The sequence below is a fragment of the Maylandia zebra genome, unplaced genomic scaffold (genome assembly GCF_041146795.1).
Source record: "Maylandia zebra isolate NMK-2024a unplaced genomic scaffold, Mzebra_GT3a scaffold01, whole genome shotgun sequence".
Taxonomy (NCBI): Eukaryota; Metazoa; Chordata; class Actinopteri; order Cichliformes; family Cichlidae; genus Maylandia; species Maylandia zebra.
The window spans coordinates 1,124,405-1,147,500 of NW_027490031.1; the positions used below are offsets into that span (position 1 = coordinate 1,124,405).

General features: G+C 42.8%; 1 protein-coding gene across 1 annotated transcript in view; it reads left to right on the forward strand.

Annotated features, from left to right (window-relative positions):
• LOC112430616 (myelin-oligodendrocyte glycoprotein-like) overlaps window positions 1-19,941 on the forward strand; it is a 27,629-nt gene extending 7,688 nt beyond the window's left edge. Inside the window, exons 2-8 of the mRNA XM_024798977.2 lie at window positions 10,889-10,929; window positions 11,778-11,845; window positions 11,917-12,115; window positions 16,003-16,335; window positions 16,432-16,728; window positions 17,093-17,414; window positions 19,169-19,941. Coding sequence (XP_024654745.2) covers window positions 10,893-10,929; window positions 11,778-11,845; window positions 11,917-12,115; window positions 16,003-16,335; window positions 16,432-16,505 — 711 coding nt within the window. The 5' untranslated portion in view covers window positions 10,889-10,892 and the 3' untranslated portion in view covers window positions 16,506-16,728; window positions 17,093-17,414; window positions 19,169-19,941. The remainder of the gene's footprint in view (window positions 1-10,888; window positions 10,930-11,777; window positions 11,846-11,916; window positions 12,116-16,002; window positions 16,336-16,431; window positions 16,729-17,092; window positions 17,415-19,168) is intronic.
• The last annotated feature ends 3,155 nt before the right edge of the window (window positions 19,942-23,096 follow it).

Here is a 23,096-nt window from a genome sequence, read left to right on the forward strand (position 1 = left end):
CTTGTATTTTTCCCCTCATGTTTCAGCCCAATAAAGGCTCCCTTTTTGTTCACGTTCAAGCCCTGTTCTCCTGTGTCTGCATTTGGATCCTCCACTCAGGCTCCAAAAGGTCTGCCCGCAGAAATAAAGAGAAGGTTGGTTAAAGCAAAGAGAGGCACTGGCAGCATTTAAGACACTAAACAAGAGACACAGGTCAGAGAACATCAGACTGAATAGGTGGAATAAAGTGAAACAGGAAGTTAGCTGTGTGTATTTCTACAGGACTTCATGCTCTTCTGCTTTAATGCTTCTTTTCATTAACGATATAATGAGTGTTATAAGTTCATTGATTTCTTCTTTATCACAAACGTTTGTTACACTGTGATAACTACTGAGCTGCTGTTATTACATTTGGTGTGGTATATCATTATCATCATGTTTGTTATTTTGATTCTGTGCTCAGGATAAAAACATGTTTATAAGTCAACGAAAAGACATTTTTAGTTTTACAAAGAAGAAGTTGATGATTGGATTGAAGATGAAGTAAAAGTCTTGAACTTGAACGTTACTTCTGTGTTCTGATGTTTATTGAAGCTGTCAGCTGTCTGTCAAAGTGGACAAAGGGACGCACAATAAGGACAGAACAGTAAAAAAAGCTCCTTCATGACGAGCAGAGACATTCAAGGAGAGAAATCTTGACTTTAGGGCTTCTCAACATCTCTGCTGCTGCTAACGTTTGGCTCACAGCAGCATCGAGAGATGGGCGACACAGAAATAACACAGCTGTCCGCTCTAGAGACCAGGTGAATGAACTCAACAGCATGTAGCGGATCATCGTGTTTAAGTAGAGGCAGCTCGTGCATTAGCTAATTATGCTACAATCGAGTCAGAGATGATAATGACGCCTGGAAAGGCTCACATAGAGTTCAAACTGAACACCTCCTGGTATGAAGGGGAGGAGGAGCAGCTGTGGATGAAGCCAGAGTCCTTGAAGTTGCATCAGGAGTTTAACCAGAACAGAAAACCAATTTTGAGGAGGGCGCTGAGTGGACGCACCAGTTTGTAGCACAGCAGTGATGCTTCTATCAGAAACATGCTGCTTCTCCTTCATCCTCCTCTCATTGATCTGAATCAGCAGTTTTCACAGAGAAACGCTGCACAAATCCTTCACTCCACTATTTCTGTCAGCAGATAACTCGCTCTATCATGGCTGCACTCATTTGTGCTTCAATCAAATCTGTTTTTCCATTATCACCAAGAACAGGCTGCTCATCAATCAGCACATAACCTGGAGATCACCTGCACACCTTTCCACTCCCATCCAGAAATTGTGGCTATCGTCACCTCCTGCATTAAGTAACGTGCAAGAATTGTCACGGTTCTGGGTCCGTTGGACCAAGTATTTTGAGTTTATTATGTTTTGGTTTAATTTTGCATCCTGGGGCCCGTTCTTCGTACGTCGCTCACTACATCCAAGATCAAATGACACATCCAAGACCAAACCATCGCGCTAACCGTGAGCTCGCTAATCCGGTTCCCCGAACACACCTGCCGTTGACGATTAGTACAGCTGGACGCAGGAATGTGACATCACTGGGTGTCGTAAAAGGGGCTACGCATCGATAGTAGAAACATTGATCGGCAACCCGCTGATTGGTCGGCGAAAATGTCGAAGGAGCGCGCTCGGTATTTTCCGGCAGCAGAGCAAGAACCCTTGAGTGAGGGATTACAGGAGTTTCAGAGTTTAATTAAAACGCAAGGGAACACTGCAAAGGCTGCAGAAGCAAGGAGAGAGGGCTGGCAGGAAGTTGCTGACAAATTAAACTCGTAGGTAATTTAATAATAATAATAATAATAATAATAATAATAATAATAATAATAATGGATTGGGTTTATATAGCGCTTTCTAAGGCACCCAAAGCGTTTTACGATACCACTATTCATTCACTCCCACATTCACACACTGGTGGAGGCAGCTACGGTTGTAGCCAGGCTGCCATATCGCGCCATCGGCCCCTCTGGCCAACACCAGTAGGTGGTAGGGTAGATCTATCATATGACACTATATTGTCCAATATTATATGGCATTATATTATATTATAATATGTTATATTATATCCCCTTTCACATTAGAGCCACGACAGGACCCACTAGAACATGGGAACAAGTAAAAGTGAAATATAAGAATATTCTACAGAATGGTAATATTTATCACTTATATTGCTTTTCGTCTCTTGGAAAGAGACCCTGAAATAATCTGTTTGTTTGTTCATAACAGCAACCAAGAAAAGGGCAGAGGAAAAAAAGACAGGTGGTGGTCCTGCACCCCCTCGTCAACAAGTTGGTTAAGTGAATAATACCCTCACGGGAATATCGATATCTCTCTATGAGCCCACTGTCGCGCTGAGCTAAAGGATCCTGTCTGTCCCGCAATATACGCTGAATTCTGAGGACTCTCCTTATCAATCTTGCACCTTCCGCAATGGGTGGCTCGCGTATACGGACAGGACATGGCTGCGACAGGCTTCCCAAATCCACCTTCGCTTTTATAGCCGTGGTCTCTCATCTTGATTACATGAGGTAATTTACTATTACTACTCTAAAATATGAATTACATCTGTAATAATCACATACATGTAATAGAATGTTAATAGTACATTTCCCTTTTTTAGGAAATGACCTGTATGTATCTGTGTGACATCAATAAAAGGATCAAGTGCTGCATTATCTTTAGTTACATTGATGTTATTTATTTATGGTGAAACAGTGGTGGAATATCGCTGTTGCTTTCGTATAAATGAAGCGGACATACCTGCGTGGCCGCGATCTAATCCTGTTTACATAAAGTAAACCTGCTCCCGAGCAGGTTTACGCTTACGGATCTGTTGCTATGACAGCAAGTCCCGGATGAGCTTCGGGGAACCGAACGATCCAAGATCACGCGAAATCGTCAACAATCAAATCCAGCTAACTTACTTAGCGAGGTACGAAGAACGGGCCCCTGGATTGTTTTCTTGTTCTCTTGTTGTGGTTGTGATGATTATTATTAGAGTTTCATGTTTCTGTTATCCATGTTTTAGGAATTGTGGTTTCATGTATAGTTCAGTTCCATGTGTCATTTTCTGTCTCTCTGTGTTGAGTCCGTGTCTCTGAGTTGTGATTCATGTTTCCTGTTTTATTGTGAAAGTCTTTGTCTTATGTTAGTGTGTGCAGCTTTGTTCCCCCCTTGCAGACTTTATTACAGTCCATAGCCCAGTCAGTAGCGTAGTTAGTGGAGGAATCATTAGCTTTGTCATCTGCTAAGTCAGCCACTCATCTTCACCCTCAGTCAGGGGTCCCTATTGCCTCTGGCCCTGCATCTGCTCCAGCTGGAGGGCCTGAGGAGCCCGTTCAGCCTCCTGTCACGTCTGCTTGAGAAACTCATGAAAGTCTCATGGATGATGTGATGATGTGAACCCAGTTCATATTCTCTGAGCTTTTACAGTGACCTCTGACCTCTGACCTGTATCTACAGCACTGACCTATAACAGTGAGCACCACTTGTTTCTTCAGCAGGATCTTTTCCTCCCTGCTGTAGATGGTGCAGGTGTAGCTGTTTGTGTTCGTGGGGTATTTCAGGGTCAGGCTGAAGTCTCCAGTTTTCAACAGGCCTTCATTCATCTTCGTTCGATCTGTGTAAAATTCGTCCTGTTGTTCAGGTTCATCAGGGCCATTCACATACACGTGGACCTTCCTGTCATTGTTGTCCATCCACTCCACTTTAGCATCTTTGGGGAGGTGAAGTGTGCCTTTGCAGGGCAGCTGGACAGACTCCACCCCTGAATCCACCACCACCTGGTAAACTGAGAGGACAACAAAGGACAACATGATGACTCAGCAGCAGCTGTGGTGGTCACATGACCTCCCTGTCCCCTCCTTGTCTTCTAGTCTCAGTCAGATTGTGTCTCAGTTTGTTCCTGATGTGTTCCTGACTCGTTCTTTGGTAACTCGTCTGCAGCGTCCTGTAAAGTGCTGCAGACATGTTGGATGAAGAAGAACAGACAGACTGAGCCTCCACAGTCGGCCATGTCTCACACACATCAGCACAAAAACCATGAAGATCTCATGTGTCTGAACATCTGAAGCTCTCCACCACATGACTGAGCACAACTCAAGGAGGAGCATTTACTGAAGCTGCTGCAACATTTACTATCAGCACATGTTTCCATGTCAGCTGCTGTTTACCACCACAGAAGAAGAACAGCTTGTCCACATGCAGCCTCTGTGTCAGATCAATGCAGTGAAGCACACACACTGTTTAGTAAAGTCATGTTGTGGAGCTGTTTCACTGATCAATGACTGAGTCTGAAGGAGGTTTTCTGACTTCTGGAACAAACCTGGAAGTTTCTCTTCAGCTCTCTGTATCAGCTGTTTGTAACTCTCAACTCTTTCAGCTTCTGACCCTGAACTACAAAAACAGTTCAACATGCCCAGAATATCTTTCTGTTACCTGGATACTTCGACATGGCAATAGAGACAGAAGGTCACATGAATCATCAGAGTTTCCCCTGCAAGGGTGCCGCCGGTGCGTCGAGCCACCTGGGGGGCTCTTCAACTGGTGGGGGAGATTGTCACATCTTCCAGGAGCTTTCCTCTCTTCAGGAACTCTCTCTGCAGGAGGGGGAGATACAGGAGAGGTGGAGGAATAGCCTGGGCGTCTATTGTCTTATGTAGTCTGGAAGATGAGTGGATGGTGGGGTGGGTGCAGTTTTCTCTGTGGTGGGGTTGGGTGGACTGTCCCGGGCTGTGTGGGGCCGGGCGGCGCTGCTGCACTGGGCCCCGGTCTGGATGGGCCTGGGCCCCCTTTCCCTGGCGGGTCGCGGAGTATGGGGGTGCCTACTGGGGTCAGCGGGGGAGCTGGCCCCAGAGAGGGGTCACTTGCCCCTCCCTTCCTTCCCTCCCCATCTCCAGCTGCCTCCCTCTTCCCGCTCCACCACAACCACCCACACATGCAGGGCCTTGGAGTAGGGGTATGTCACCAGGGTGCAGAGGAGGCTACCCCCCCCCCCCCCCCCCCCCCCCCCCCCCGTCCCCTTCTGGCTGCCTCTGCCTCAATTTTATCCCACAACTTAGACATTCACATTACTCACACTCTCATTACACATACATTTAGGATCTTGGGGGTGGGCACGATACACGGAATCCAAATTACCATCAGGGTGTACACCTCACCCCTGGCGTCGTTGCCCGTAGACATGGAGGGCTAGCAGGAGGGACTATGCACTTACCTGCTGCTCTCTGGCAGGTAGCTCCATGCCCTCCTGGGTTTTAATTGCACCTTAGAACACATATGCATCAACACTACAATGAGCGGGTGGAGGGAGGTTTGGAGTCTTCTCTCACCCCCGTTCTCTGCGGCCTGCTGGAGCGGGGGGGCTAGGAGGAGGAGTTGGCCGTCCGACTGCGGTCTGGAGTGTGGGGCCTCCCGGCTGCTGCGGAGTCGGGGCGGTCTGCCTCTCCCCACCGCAGGGAAAAGGGTAACACCACCTGGGTCTGGGTGCAGTTCCCCCCTCCAGGGGCAAGGGTACCTAGACCCGGTTTGTAGAGTACGCTTGGGGAGTGTGATTGTGTGTACAGCGTCTCTTTATGTCTGTCTCCACGTTGGTTGAGTGTGGAGTAAGTGCATATGAGAGCATGAGGGTGGGAATGGATGTTTGTATCTGTGTGTGCCTGTATGTCTGTGTCTATATGTCAGGTTGGGTATCAGACGCCACCTCTCTGGGGACATCTCAGGCCCTCCAAGGTTTGGAGGCCTATCTCCCCCCACCACTTCCCCTGCCGGTGGCGGACTCCCTCAGACATCGGTGCGTTGGTGGTTCTTTGTGTCTGGGGGTGGGCGTCCAGGTACACACCGGCTCACTCCTTGGCGGCCGCTTGTCGGGGCCTGGAGCCTGGGGCTCGCTCGGGCCACTTCGGAGGTGGGGTGCCCCCGGCCTCTCGGCCTGGGGCTCGGTCACTCAGGCGCAGCTGGCTGCCGGCGAAGCTCACGGGCGCGTCACTGCAACTCCCCCTGGCTTCTGCTCCGCGGCTGCTGAGTGAGCCCTCATCTGGGACTCTCCTCAGCTCTTTCTGGGACAGTGGCGCGGCTGCCCCTCTGTTGGTCTTCCATGGTCTTTTGTGTTCTGGGGGCCTCTGGATGTCTGGAGTTTTGATCTCCTCCATACCTGCTTCATGCCCTGGAGGAAGGGGCTGTGGCCCCCCCACACCCTCTAGCATATCATTACATGAAGGAACCTTTTAAAAAAATAAGCGCGTCCATGCTCACAGGTGTACACACGGGTGATCACACCCACAAACGACACCCTTTTTCAGCACATCTTATGTGCTGCACAATAATGTTTAATATTTAGTATTTACTGTCATATTCCCATATATCATTGTGATGTTGTTTATTCTATTACTCTTGTTTTCTTCTGCTTGTTTTCCTTTTTCTTTCTCAACAGGTGATCCAGGTGATCGATATATGCATTTTCTTTTTCTTTTTTTTTTTTCCTGCCCGTTCTGTTGGTTTTTGTTTTTTGCCCTTCTCCCCCGTCCCTCTTCTCAGCTCTTTCTCTTTCCCTCTTTCTTTCTCCCCTTCTTTCCCCCAGTCAAGTCTGTCCCGTATTCAGCAAGTGAAAATAAAATAAACAATAAAAGGTGAATCAAATGGACCATTATGGCAAGGCTGGGATGGTCAATTTGGTAAAGTAAATCCGTTGGGCATCTTTCTTTGCCTTTAGACAACAATTCTGATGCAAAAGAGCCAAACGGGACAGGCCAAAAAAAAAAAAGTTTCCTCTGCAAGTTCACATGAAAAGGGCGGGGTTTATACATGTTTATACAAGTCCTCAACTTGTTGCACTGACATTCCTGTAACAATGCAACGCACAGTTTGCATGTCATTTAGGGGGTTTTAGTCAAATGTATTTCCCCAGCAGAGAAGTCACTTGGATGAGTGACGAAACGTTTCTCCCACAAAACACAACGTCCAGATGAACAGAATCAACTTTTGGAGATTCACAGCATATGTTACCATGGCGATTTTCCCTGTTAAAAAATGAACCACCTTCATAGCACAGAAAACCCAGGATTAACCCTGAAGCTACCTACATAACCAAAATCTGGAAGGATACCTGCTAAGCGTCAGTGTTATGGGTAATGTAGGAGGGACTCACCTGACATGAAATAAAATAACAGACCTCCAGAAACAACGAGAACCAGAATAATTGGGAGCGCTATGCCCCAGGATGGAAACCGCTCTATGTAGAAAACAATAAAAGAGCCTAATGTTAAAACATAATAATAATGATATCACAAGTATGGCTTACATATACAGAACCTTTGATACTGTCACATCATGAAGGAGACGTGGAAATCACTTTGTTACACAAATCAAAGTCAAATCAATTCTTTTGATGGAATATTGTGTGATCAATAGACTGATCAGTTTCTGTGGTGGGGGCAGCGTCATGGGCATCAGCAAAAGGTTGCTCATACTCATGCTGCCCCGACATGATTGGGAATGTCATAGGCACCGATCGGTTTTCTATCGCCTATTTCCTGGGAGTAAGGGCGCCCTCTGTTTGCGAGGCGCGCCTGCTGCTTGCGGCACGGGGAGGAGAAGAGGGCGGGGCAGTGGCTGGCTGGAGCGGCATCTAATAACCAACTCGCAAAATAAAAACAAACCAACAAACACGAAAACACCAGACATCATGATACAGACTTATAATTTGCACTGATGTTTTCGAAATTCTATACGCGAAAGGTGAGCGCGAGAGCCCTCGGTGCGCCTGCTCGCTGCTGAAGTCAAAGTAAACTTTATTGTCATCTCCGCTACAAACAGTCCAGCATATAGAGAGACGAGACGACGAGGCTCCAGTTACAGCAGTGCAAGTAAACAAACAATATATATAAGAAGAGTAAGAAAATAAATCTACACTTTAGGACTCGGGGTAAAGGGATCAATAACAATTTAAAATGTATAATTTACAGTTTGATGATTTAAAGTCTCACAAACAACCCGTCGAAAGGGGAGGAGAGTCCTGCTGCTTCCAAACAGAGCACATTTCATTCATAATTTTGTAAATCCAAGACCATCATGTATTCATGATTTGAATCCTGGGTTGTGTGAAATCAGAGAAATTAGACAAAGTGAATCTGTGAACAAAGGTGTAGGTCTGTTAGGTTTATGTTGTGGTGATCCTTGAGTTGGGGGATTTGTGTTCATACTGGAGTGCAAAATGAAAACCAAGCTGGACAAGAAAAGTTCAAAGCCATCAGGTGCTCAGTTTAGAAAAAAGAGAAAAGAAGAGGAGGAGAAACGAGCAAAAGATGCAGGTAAGCAGATGTGTCATTGGATCATGGCAGCTCATCCTGAACCAATCAGAATCAGAATACTTTATTAATCCCTAAGGAAATTATGTGAGTTACAGTTGCTCCAAGAAGAAATGGTAAAAATACTAACAGTAACAGACTAAACTCCAAACAATACATTATGTTACAGATTTTACACATTTAAGAAATATCATTAATATATACAGATCACTCAATTATAAATATCAAGGATTAACAGAGTAGAAAAGAGCGTGTGTAAAAAGGGTGTAACTATTGCAGTGTTTACAGTGTGTTAGATGGATGAGTTGTACAGGGAGATGACCACAGGCAGAAAAGATTTCCTGTGTCGTTCTGTGCTGCTTTTTGGTCTCTCACTGAACGTGCTCCTGTGAATAGCTAGTACATCATGGAGTGGGTGGGAGGTGTTATCCATGATTGTCCTCATCTTGGAAAACATCTGCCTCTCAGACACCACCCTAACGGAGTCCAGCTCCATCCCCACAACATTACTGGCCTTGTGATCAGTTTAGGTCTGTTGCTATATGTGGCCTTCAACCTGCTGCTCCTGCATGCAACAGCATAGAGGATAGCACTTTCCTGGCCATCGGCTGGGTGTCCTGCCATCATGGAAGGCCTCCTGAACCGCATGGCCACTGCAGTTTTCCACATGGCATCTCTCCTCACAGCATCTCTCCTCACCTGTTAGCCTCCTGACAGCTCTGTCTTGGACTATGGGGCTGTTGAGCTCCAGGTCAGCCCCCTGAGTTACTGTTGTGCTGTCAACCATTGAGTCAGCCCTGAATTGCTTGCTTTCCCCTAAACTATGTGTGAACTGCTTCTGGGCCTTCAGGGCCTTTGTAGACGCTCTGTGTGGACTCTTGTTCCCTGATTTTGGCTCCTTGGTTTTTGTTTGTTTCTGCGTATTGGGCCCTCCAATCCCTCCTGCCACTCACAGTGCATGACACATAACCTGAGTAAAAAACCCCACAAATATTCAGAACTATTTATCACCCAAATGATTAAAAAAAACAAACAGACAATTTTAACTAAAAAACAAACACATTTTCCCTGATGAGATACTTTGTTTAGCAGTCCTCTGAGAAGGGGTTAAGTGTGGGAAAGCGTTCAAGAGGTACTTTACAACAGGAAAGTGTGTTTTCTCATTAGCAGAAACGCCCCCCAAAAAACAAAAAACAGATGTCCAACATCTGTACAACGGTCAACCATCCACCCAGGTCCTTGATGGTGTGCCAGCTTATACTATAACTCAGATTATGGATGCCAGGTGCTGGGGTAGGGGTTACTAATATTTGGTGGACTTAGAAGGGTAAAGTCCAGAAAAACGTTCTTGGAGGGAGAATTTTGCCATGGATACCCTGAAAATTTGGTAGTTTGCGGAAGGTGTTTACACTGTGAACAGTAAAAAGAGTGAAACGGAGTGAAATTCATTGTTTTTGTCATGGTCCTGGGTCATGCGACCCAGTGGTTCTGAGTTTCATGTTATTTTGTTATTTCATCTGTATTGCAGTTTCTTTTCAGTTATCTAGTTATTCGGTCATGCCTAGTTTGCAGTTTAGTTCATGGTTTATCAGGTTCCCCTTGTGTCATGTCTACGTCGCCATGTTTCCTGTTTTATTTTGAAAGAGTACAGTATGTTCTTTGTTCATTGTAATCAGTTTTACTTCCCCTGTCCTGTCATTAGGTAGTGTCAGCTGTGCTCCCATGTGTGACCCCTTCTCTTATTTGCATTTAGTCAGTGTGTTTCTGTTCAGTGAGTGTTGGGTCGTCTGTTGTCACCTCCCATGTTATGTTAGTGTGTTTAATGATGGTGTGCAGGACATGTTCAAGTTTTGGGTTTATCCCTTCAGTTTCCCTCATGCTCCTGCTCACCATCATGTCCAGATCGGTATCTATGTCATCACAGTTTTGTTAGAGTCCCAGTAAACATAGTTTAGTTTCGCCCAGTTTAGGTTTAGTGTTAGTTCTTGTCATGTGTTGCTTTGTGTTATTGTGTGTCCCAGTGTTGTATCGGCCACAATAAAATGCTCGGTTTTAGTTCTTTAAAGTTCTGGCATCCTCTGTGTCCTGCTTCTGGGTCCAGTTACAAAACAAATCGGCCCAGCCCTGCCGTGACAGTTTTCTCTTGGAAGAGTTCTGCATTTGGGTCTGATTCCTACCTACACCATGACATTAACACCGGTTTCCATGTCCAGATAGATTTCACATACCGTTAAACTTCACATATTTCCTTGAGATATATATATATATATACACATATAATGATGCAGTGCCACACACATTCATATTTGAGTGTTATTGTTTTCAGAGAGACTGCTTCTTATTTCCTCATTGCTGTGCACTAAGGCCTGTTGTTTTATAACAGATTTGAAGGTAAAACTTGGAGTCAGATGCTGTTGAACCTGTTTTCTGGAACAGAGTCTTGAAGAAACCAAAAGCAAACTCGCATTTATGTGCCAGTATTTGGAGATAAATGTCTCACTGATTCTGATCCATCCATGTCAGTTAATTCTGCCAGTTGGATTTTTGTTTACAGGGGGATGAAGATGCTGCTGGTGTTGCTGCTCCTCATCAACAGTAAGATACACACTTTAAATACTGTTTAAATGCCGATTGTGTGTAAAACTTATGGAGCTGTATTACAAACAAGTAACTCGAATAGTGAGGAAAGAAGCTTTGTTTGTAAAAATATGAAAGACTGTAGTCAAAGGTTGTGCTTTTCCATCATTGAGACGCTGAACAACATCCTAAAATAGTTTTACACTAAATCCCTTTGTCTGTACGGTGGTTCAGTCCTCGTCTTACAAACAGGCGTTCATCGCAGTCACCGTACAAGTCTGTAGGTACTGAGAGCCAAGGATGAACATTTCTGACATACCTCTGCAGGAGTGCCAACTACTCACTGTGTGTGTGTGTGTGTGTATACATGGTGTAGACTTGTTTAAACTGATTCTACTACGGTGGTTATCCTCAGGCGGAGTGGCTGAGCAGCCTGCAGTTTATTCATATTGACTGTGATGTACAAGAAGGTACAGTGTTGTGTGTAACAGGAACAGGAAAACATCACAGTATAAAAGATGAAGATAAAGGCTGAACTGACAGCTGTTCCACTGCTGTCACATTAAGGACCTGCATCAGAATAATTTTTGTAATGTTGCTTTACTGGAACAGCAGTTATTAAACTTGTCACAAGATGGCGCTCCAACATATTCACAGGCACATTAAGTGGTGAAGGAAACACTTGTATGTACAATAAATGTATCTACAACATCTGTGTCAAACCAGCTTACTATTGTGTTGTCAAGAGTCAACGTTTCAATATTCAAACACATGTCTTGGGTTTCTTAAATTAATTTCTCACCTGAGGTATCTGAGACAAACCCACAGCATGCAGTTAATTTCTATGTCTGTTTATGTGTCTTCAGTTTCCCAGCATGCCCTGGCTGTGGTGGTGGAGGTGAATGATCTGTCCTGCTGCCCTGTCAGTACTCAGGTATTACACCCGAGGACCCCACAATGATGTGGACTCGCAATGATCTTGATCCCAACTCTGTCCACCTACAGCGAGAAGGAAGAGATGACCTTAGAGGACAAAACCAGCGTTACAGCGGGCGCACATCGATGAGGCGTGATGCTCTGCACACTTTAGACTTCAGCCTCACTCTGAGAAAACCACAACTGACCGACAGCGGCAGCTACACCTGCTCCATCAGTTTTGGAAGAGAAGAGCTGACACTGACAGTTATACAGCTACAGGTCAAAGGTCAGCAAGAAATGCCAACACCTGCTCTTTATACAGCTCAGGAGTCAGTACTGTGGACAGATCAGACGTTAAACAGGTTAGATTGATTTGGTTAAAAGTTGCCATTGTTGTGTTTAAATTTGTCTTAAACACAACAATGACATGCAGTTTTCTTAAACTGCATGTTTAGATATTTTTCTGTTACTACCATACATGTACGATGGTGGAGGAGGTTTAGCTATTAGTGTTTAACTGCAGGCACATTCCATATAAGATTCTGGTTTCCTTATTTGATAAGGAATGTTTACTTCCTGCCATTTATAGGCTCACCTGCACTGGTATATGAGAGACCGTTAAAGGGGTTAAACCGTATACAGGAGGGGTGAGATGACTCGGACACACAGTCCCTTTAACCTTTATGACACACCATATGGGTTTTACAATGGGGTTGTGTGTTGACTGAATAAAGGCTGCAAGGGGACGCTGGTTCTTTGGCGTTGTGTGGGATCAGGTGAGATCCCAGACAACTGATCCGACCGGCTTCCCTTGCAAGTTAAAACCCATCAATCTCTGGTTGTCTTGCTTCGTTCATGGGGATAAGTCTCTGAATCAGTGAGGCCTGTGAGCGCAGGCCTAACAAAGAGTGTTTTGGCAATTCTGTTATAAACGAAGACCGACATTTTAGATCTAAGCTCCATGGAAGCCACAACTAAGGTATGATTTTAGCTTGAATAAAGCGATATTGATTCATTAAATCCTGAATTGATTTTTAAATATAAATGTATTTTGCCAGGAACACCTGAATCTCAGGTTAAAGCTCACAAAACTATTTTAACAACCACCAAACACAAAACACCAAATGAGAGCAGGTACATTGATTCCACACAAACACCTAAACACAAAGCACAGACCATTTCACTCGACGGCACATACACAGACACGCCATCAGGACTAAAAGGCGAGATCTCACTGATTCTGAAGCTGCAGGTTTTGTCACTCTCTGACCAAAATTTACTGAACCAGCAGCAAAAGTAGATCAAAACTAAGCTTGACATTTGATAAACATTGTCTTTAATTCCCTCTTACTTTTGCCGTTTTACTTCCACCACAATAGAATCACACTTCCTGGATGGCTCTCTGTCAGTCACTTCATATGTTGATTCATGGTTTTCTTTCATTTTTGTTCTACTGCAAAATATTATAAGGTAATATAAAAAGCTAGGCTAGAAAAAGGTTTTTCTGTGTTTTATTTTCACTTTGACACAAAGGCATCTGCTGTGATGCTCACACCTCTGATGAAGTCTCACAAGTGTCAGCTTTTTTTATATCTATATATCTATATCTATATATATAGATATATATAGATATAGATATAAAAATATGGAAATGTACTGATAAATGATCAGAATTATAAGATTTCTCACTGTCTAAGTCAAAATTGAACTGATCGAGACCTTATGAATCAGAATCTAAACGATTATAGAAATCGACACCCATCCCTAGCCACAACAGCAGAATGGACTGATTTTTATATAACGCTTTTCTACTCTCCCGGAGTACTCAAAGCGCTCTATACAACATGCCTCATTCACCCATTCAAACCCACTCATACAAGCACTTCTAAACTCAAGTGCAAACTAAACTACATTCACACACATTCATATTCCGATGAATGCATCGGAGGGCAACTCTGGGTTAGTATCTTGCCCAAGGATGTTTGGGATGCAGACTGGGGAAGCCAAGGATCAAACCACCATCCTTCCGATCAGTAGCTGATCTGCTCTACCACCTGAGCCACAGCCACCCCCCCGAGGATACATAAATACATAATATTTTATATTTTCTGATGACCGTATTTAGTTGTCAAAACTGTGTAACACTCTTCAGAAATGTTGAGGTTTTTACCACTTGCTGAAGCCTTTTCTAGTAAATACTGGCTCCCAGTGAAACTCAAGAATTCATTTAGTAAAGACAAGCTAACAAGCAAAGTAAAGTGCTGAGTTCTTCGGTACACTGTATTTAACCAGCTTTTGTTAAAACTTGTCTGGAATGTGGGATGCTTCCAAACAGCAGGTTACGGTTACACTGGGTCTGCTTGAGGATGTCCTGCTGTCATCAGCAATGTTAGCTTCCTTGGTGGGTGGAAGTCCCTTTGATTCCGTTGACTATAATATTTTATTTGATGCTTAAGATGCTGGCTGGTATCTCTGGTTCAGCACAGTAGGAGGAAGGTTCCTCCTACTCGTCTAGAAAGACTTTTTGTCTCAGGGTAATACAAACCCTCCTCTGACACTGCTGCTCTAATCTGTGGGGTAGTGCAAGGCTCAATTCTGGGTCCATTATTTTAATTTGATATCCTTTATTTAGCTGATGTCATTAAATGATATCAATTCTATGCTGATGACACCCAACTGTGTCTGTCTTTTAAGCCTCGACAGCTGGATAGACTATCCTCCACAGTCCACTCTGTGTCCCTGATAACTGCTCTCTACTAATAAACTTTTTTTTTTATATTCACACAAGACTCAGACTATGACTACAGCTTCTCCATAAATGCCTTTAAGAATCAGTCAAAGGATTTCTGTCCAGTGTTTGTAATCTTTCTGTATTTGATTCTTGACTTATATGTAAAATCTCTTTGACGTTCCTTTAAAAGAACATTTCTAAATTGTTATAGTCTCCTGTACGTAAATGCATAAAAGTATTCATGCATTTGTGTCATTGTGGTGGATTACTGTAATGTCTAGTTTACAAGCTTAGAAAAAAAGCTTTATTTATATGTCTAAGTGATACAAAATGCTGCAGCCAGGCTCCCAATGCATTGTAGTAAGCAACCTTGAAGCGCTTTTTATTTATCTGCTTTACAGTTGATTTTATAATTAGATATAAAATTCTCATCCAGTGGAGCCCCGCCTTACGAAGACCCCATTTAACGAAGAATTCAAGTTACGAAGGCTCTTAATGGCAGTATTTCTGCCCATGGTACGGCAAAATGCCCGCATAACGAAATCCGCTGGCAGAGACCAGAATTCCCACAATGCCTTCCGAATCATGTGATAACCCCTTGGCTTTTGTACTTGCGTTTTGCTGTTCCATATGAAAGACGTATCGTTGTTGCAGTGCGCTATTTCGTGTGCTTCTCATATGCAATTAGCCTACCGTTCATTCATAATGGGGCCGAAAAAACTTTCTGCAAGTGATTCGAGTGAAAAGAAGAAGCGTAAGGTGCTCTCGATGGAAACAAAGAGAGAAATTATTGACAAATATGAGCAAGGTCCTCCTCCACCAAGAACTTTGTCTTCAGCCAGCATCGCCTCACTCAAAAGGCGATGGAAAAAGGTGCTCCGACTTAACGAAAATTTTGACTTACGAAAGACGCTCTGGAACGAATTTATTTCGTAAGTCGAGGTTCCACTGTACTTACATATAGACCACTAGATGGGCTAGATCAATTTAGTGCTTTGTATGTACATCCCCTTTGCTCTGTGGACTTTTTCTTTTCAGTAACAATTTCTTTTACAGGCTTTTGTTCCCTTATTCCAACGTTTTTTTGCGATATCCTGCTGTCATCAAATTCAAAATGAGATTTCTGATCAGTCAAAAAATAAACAAACAGCAAAAAAAGAAAACATAGTTTAAAATACATTACATTTAAATTATAAAAACTTTTATAAGTGTCTAATATAAAGATTTTGTGTGCATTAAACAATGTTTCCATGGCATCAAGGCTTTTTTAATGCTGGAAATGATCAAACGATGATTAAATTGTTAACGTTAAAGATCCAGTTTAGCTTTCAATGGGAAAAAAGAGGCCAAATGATGATGTATTACCACAGAGACATAGATTAGCAACACTAATGCTCATATCCCAGATGACTATTTCATATTGTGATTTATTGTCCTCTCAGACCAGCAGGTGGAGATGAAGGTGACTGAAGGCTTAGAGTCCGTCATCCTGCCCTGCAAAACAAAATCTTACCTACCTGAGGACACCACAGTGGAGTGGACTCGCTCTGACCCAGAACTCATGATGGTTCATGTGTATGCAAACGAAGGCGACCAACTTAATGACCAGGACGGCCTTTACAGAGACCGAACAACAGTGAATGAAGACCTGCTGAGAACTGGAGACCTCAGTCTGACCCTGAAAAAACCCACAAAGAGAGACAGTGGAGGATACATCTGCACCATCTACAGGGACAAAGACATCCTGAGACAGAAAGTAGAGCTGCAGGTCAAAGGTCAGAGATGTAGATAAAGGTCAGTGGTGCTGTAGATGTTGTCATAATATTATTATGATGTTTTAATATTATGGTCTATTATTGTTTTCTACACAGAGCCATTCCCATCTTGGGCCATAGCTCTCCCAATTATCCTGGTTGTTCTTGGGGTTTCTGGAGATCTTTTATGAAATAAAAGACCCCCAGAGTTACAAACAGCTGATACAGAGAGCTGAAGAGAAACTTCCAGGTTTGTTCCAGAAGTCAGAAAACCTCCTTCAGACTCAGTCATTGATCAGTGAAACAGCTCCACAACATGACTTTACTAAACAGTGTGTGTGTACACCTGCACCGTCCACAGCAGGGAGGGAAAGATCCTGATGAAGAAACAAGTGCTGCTCTTTGTCAGTGGAGGTGAGTGCTGTAGATACAGGGCAGAGGTCAGAGGTCACTGTAAAAGCTCAGAGATGAACTGTGAGTGTCCACATCATCCATGAGGCTTTCATGAGTTTCTCATAATGTTTGTTTAGCATGTGGCTAGCATACTGCTAAAGCTCAGTCAGTCCCACATATATGTGTACGCTGTTAGCGCTCACGTCTCAGTCACAATCACTACATGCATGTTTTTTTATGAAAACTTTCTGATATTCCACATAAACACACGTGGAAATATCACAAGTCTGAGTCGATGAAACAAGGAGTGGAATTGGAGGTAATGTTACCATCAGTGTTGATGTTGCTGTCTGTATCACTTACACGTGCTTCACTGTCTTCTCAGTCCCCCAGAAGGAGGTGGATGCAGGAAAGGACTTTGTACAGCTGTCCTGTAAAACCACACTTGATTTACCTCATGATGCTGAAGTGGAGAGACGCTAACAGGAAGGTCCACGTGTATCAGGATGGCTGTGATCATCCAGATAGACAGGATCAGGATTACAGAGGCCGAACAGAGATGAATAAAGACCTGCTGAAATCTGGAGACCTCAGTCTGACCCTGAAACACCCCACAGAGAGAGACACACAAGTCTACACCTGCACCGTCTACAGCCAAGAGGGAAACATCGTGTTTAAGAAAGCAGTGAGCAATCTGAGAGTCAAAGGTCGGAGAGGATTTTATTGGTTCACACACTGTGTTCTCTCTGTGTTAGACCTACACTATCTTATACAGGCTGCATGCTTTAGCCTAACGACAGCTGGGATAGACTCAACTATGACCCTGCACTGAAGAAGAAAAATACTGGGGCACCACTATCAGTGATGGAAAATAGAAACGGAAAGTGTTATCTCACAGGATGAACCATTAATTGATTTATAATCAAATCATCCATAATGAGAAATCACGCTCCTGTTAGTGATCCTCCATCTGGATGGATGAGAACAATCTTCTGAACAATCTAGCAGGAGATGGCCCATATCTATGGGACTGATTTGTGCTAATAACGCCCATTGTATGGACTGATAACAGCCGAAGCGGGTGAATAAAGTCACCCAGTAGCTAGCTGTGCCATTACCCAGCATACATCACTCCCTCCATAAATGCAATAAACGATACAAAGGTAATAGCCTATAATTAATTTATCTGCTGTATCTGCTGTTTCTCAGGTAGTTGCTTACATTGTATAATTTATTGTGTTCTGTATACGTCACTACAATGTGATTTTGGAAATATATAAATATACGGACAACAGGCTCTTCCGCTGCAATCTCTTGTCGTCAATAAACAACGTTTAGGGAGCTCTATAGTATTCAATGAGAGGACCCTGCACGTCAATTCTCGACGCGAGGGGGGTACCCTGCGTGTCTATAAATGAAGCAGAGGGAGTCTGACCATGCGTCACACGTTTGACGAGTTGGGAGTGAGAACGTGTTGGGTAAGAAAACAGACAGGGAATACTAACAGGCAAAACAAAACAAGTTAAACTGGCAAAGAAAAAGAACCACAACTAATTTGACTCATACAATCTGGAAGTTGTGTTCTCCCTATATTAAAGCTGCTGTACAGAATCTGCAAAACAAACTGGGCTGTCATATGGGCTCAAAATGTGGTCATAAATATTTTGTACTTGTAAAAAAGATTTGTATGTGTAAAAAAGATTTGTGTGTGGACTTAGCCCAAAAAAACCCCTGCAAGATGTATGAATTTTGACCCTATTTTTCTTCCTTTAAGCTGATTGGTCAATGTCATGTCAATCACAAATTAAACAATCCAATCAGAGAACAGATGGGTTTGGCTGTCGGAGGGGCACTTTTTTGAACTGCAGGTCCTTGAAGGGTAATCTCTATATAAATATCCGATAGCAGTTAGGTCCCCTTACTTTCAGCAGCTGTTGAAAGCAGGGGCGGAGCGTGGGGGTGGCTTACTGGGCTTAAGCCCGGGTTGTTTTGTCAGAAGCCCGGGGTCTTTTGGAGTGTAATTTTTCATAGTTAGATGCCTGGCTGACAACTGTATAAAACAAAAAGTACACACAATATTCGAAGCACATAGTGCACACTGTGGGAATTTACGACTGTGCGTGAATCCCCCCTGATATTGGTATGATCCGAGTTCAGGCACTAAGCGACTGAGCGAGGGGGCGGGGCAGCTGCTGCCAGCAGTGAGTGCGCTGTTGGAGAAACGGAGCCAGCCATACTAAGGAGAGCTTAAGTTTGACCAGGTACCAAAGAAAATCATTCATACCGTACAAATAATGTAAATATGACGGTGCATCATGAAAGATTGATATCAAACTGATCACTTGACCAATATTACGTTACTTGCTCTTCAAGTGAATCAACAAATGGCGAAATGAAAAGCCGAACAAATGCTATTTTATTTTAGAGTCTTAGCTTACGTGTGTTTATTTCATATTTTCAGTTCTTACCCTCCCCGACTAAATCGGTTTCAGTTATGTACTGAAATATAAGAATGGACATTAGAGGCTTCTTTCAAAGAAAAAACTCAGGTAAATGTTATTTTATATATCCCACATGCATACTACCCTTTAGGGCCAAGCCCCGGGTGTTTCAAATGTCTGGCTCCGCCTCTGGTTGAAAGGATAAAGTTGTGGTATGTCAGTGGTTAGAAATACCATTATTACTTTAGGATTAGTTTAACACAAAGTCAGGGCTGACCCGGGACCATTGCTGTGAGTCACAGTGCGCAGCATAAAAGTCCTTTCACATCGGACGCAGGATGTGCTGCTAATGCTAACTGCTAACTAAAAGCAAAGCAAAGGATCCAGAATTTGTTGCTGGCTGCTGAGCTCTGTGGGTTTTTGCAGCAGCTCTACCTGTACTAGATGCACCTGCTCCTTGTCTTTTCTATCTCTGACTTTATGTCCTCTACAAGAGTTTGTTTTTTTTTGCTAGTTCTTCAAATGTTCAATAAAAACATGTATGCTAATTCATAACGAAGAAAGCTTTGTAATGAAGACTGTCATTTCGAAAACACTGCCCCCCCCCCCCCTGCGTCCGCAGCGCTGTTGAAAAGGCTGTGGAAGTCCCTGTATTAAACACGTAGACCTGTGACACAAAAATCACCAAACTTGGACGACCACAGACTGTTTTCCTTCGTGGTGATGAAGGAAAACGCTGGGTTGGCATGTAAAAGGGCATTTATTCCCTTCAAAGACCTGCAGTTCAAAGAAAGCGCCCCTCGACAGCCAAACCCATCTGTTCTCTGATTGGATTGTTACATTTGTGATTGACATGACATTCACCAATCAGATGAAAGGAAGAAAAATAGGGTCAAAATTTGTAGTTGTAACTTGCAGGGGTTGTTTGGCTAAGTCCACACACAAATCTTTTTTACACACACACAAATTTTTTTTACACATACAAATCTTTTTTACAAGTACCAAAACCGATTTACAAGTACAAAATATTTATGACCACATTTTGAGCCCATACTGTCAGCCCTGGCACTGCATTACCATATTGAGCTTCAGTCAGAGGAAGTCACGGTTGCCAAAAATGTTTTGAAGCTCAAGAGTGAGGCTGGTGTCATCCCAGATATGTTAACATTGTACAATCTTCTGGATAATCAGATCTTCTCCACACTGAAAACTGCTATTCAGGTTGCCCTAATAAACCCAGTTAGCAGCTGTAGCTGTGAGAGGTCTTTTAGTGTCTTGAGTCAGCTCCATACCTGGCTGAGAAGGACCATGGGTCAAAGCAGACTCCAGCACCTGGCTGTGATGTCAGTTGAGAAAGAGATGCTTGAGAGAGTTGACCACCCAAAAGTGATTGACAGATTTACCAACCTCAAGGTGCGGCGACATAGGATAAAAGAAAAGAAAAAATCTGCAGGGCCATAGAAGTATCTGCAGTAAACATCTTTTCATACATTGTATACATTGTACCAGAGGCCAAGGTGTCTCAGTTTTTCTAATTTTTTAATAATATTTTGTACATTTCAAGAACTCTTCTATTTTTGGAGTGTATTTTTATGTATCTGTATTGTATTATACAGACACTTTAAAAGCGAATCTCTGTCCAAAAAATGCACTCAGTTTACTTTTTACTCACTATGAGCATCATTCATTATTCTCCTCCAGTAATTAAGGTTAGGATATGTATTGTTTTATTCCAATCCATTCTTCTTTAGCAGCATTTAAATAACCTTTATCAGATTTGATGGTTTTGTTACAGACTTTAAAAAAAGTGTTTTGCTTTTCTTTCACAAATGTGGGGATTCAATTGTGTTAAAATGTACAAAACATGGATGTCATGTTTTGTGACGAGGACCCAGGCACAGAGAGACTTGATGAATTTAAGAATCTTATGATTTAATAAAGAAATTTGCAGACTTGCACAGAGATGGTAAAATTATTATGACTGAAAATGGAGATGAAGACAACAGACGACGAGGAACAGAGGGAACTCGGGACAACTGGAGACATTTAAGGATGCAGGGATTGACAGAGACAGGGAAGAAGTCTCATTGTGGCGAGTAAAGTTTATCTTGCCTGGATGGGCAGCTCTCTGGGTGCTCAGCACCCCCAAAGCTCTGATCCTAGAATCGCCCCTGGCGTCCAGTGCTACATAGACTGCCGGGATTATTACGGTACTTAGCTCTGTAGGCAACACTAGTGCTGTTGTTACACCAACCTTTGTGCACGTAGATGTAGAGCAGGGGCGGAGCGTGGGGGTGGCTTACTGGGCTTAAGCCCGGGTTGTTTTGTCAGAAGCCCGGGGTCTTTTGGAGTGTAATTTTTCATAGTTAGATGCCTGGCTGACAACTGTATAAAACAAAAAGTACACACAATATTCGAAGCACATAATGCACACAGTGGGAATTTACGACTGTGCGTGAATCCCCCCTGATATTGGTATGATCTGAGCTCAGGCACTAAGCAACTGAGCGAGGGGGCGGGGCTGCAGCCAGGTGCTCTTGTGCCTGTGAGTGCGCTGTTGGAGTAACGGAGCCAGCCATACTAAGGAGAGCTTAAGTTTGACCAGGTACCAAAGCAAACCATTCATACCGTACAAATGACGGTGAATCACGAAAGATTGATATCAAACTGATCACTTGACCAATATTACGTTACTTGCTCTTCAAGTGAATCAACAAATGGCGAAATGAAAAGCCGAACAAATGCTTTTTTTTTTTTTTTTAATAGAGTCTTATCTTACGTGTGTTTATTTCATATTTTCAGTTCTTACCCTCCCCGACTAAATCGGTTTCAGTAATGCACTGAAATATAAGAATGGACATTAGAGGCTTCTTTCAAAGAAAAAACTCAGGTAAATGTTATTTTATATATTATGCTTTGTATGTTGTTCAGTATATTTCTATGCAAAACAAGAGGGATTTCAGTACACAGCAGGATATTCACATTTGTAACCAGATATTTACACTTTAGGGAGAAAACATAAAACATTTTTTCTGTACAACATCAATTTAGAGTAAACTTTTGTTTTAGATAAATATTGAAATATATTTTGAATTAGTTAAATGTCAGAATAAAGAGAGACAGAGCTTCTATTTTTTATCACTTTCATCAAATTTAAGAGTACATATACACTAAGTTTGTTAATTAATAAGAAAACCAGATGATTCCATTCTGAGCTGAAGAAGCTTCTGATAGGTTAGTAGAGTCCATGTGAGTAAACTGGTGGCACAGCTGTGGATGCATATAAGGCAAAACACAGAGCCTGTTTCTTTGAAATGGGAAAATCAAGAGATATCAACCAAAACACCAGGAAAAGAACTGTGGAGCTCCATAAGTGTGGCTCAGTTTGAATACAATTTGGTGCCATTTGCAATTAAGAAACACAGACAGTTTCTCTCTTTACTCTTAAAGTTAACAAATATGTTTTTTATATTTATCAATCTAAAAAAATAAACATTTAGTCTGATTTGATGTTACAATTAAAAAAGTGTTTGTGTTTTGATCTGAAGAGTTTGTAAATATCTGGTTTCAACTGTATATTTGAGGATTGTCAGCACAAAGAGGGAGAGAGAGGAGACAGGACAGAACAGAGATGAACAAGAGCAGGTGAGACACACATGTTAGTCAAATGGTTGTTTACCAAAAGTATCACCGTATCATAGGTACTCATGTATCTCGTACCTAGTGTTTCTTTTTAGGTTTGTTATTTTTCAAATTCTATATTTATTAAGTTATGCAGGCTTGTTTGCACAACAAGGCTAAATAATTATATAAACTTTTGTGAATCTACATAGTGTACTTTGGTAGAATTAAAAAATAAGTGTAGTGCAGGTCTATGATGATTTTTAGTGCTACTATCATCTAGTTCTGATTCTGGTTCTGTCTTGGTTAAATCCTAAGTAGTCCTGA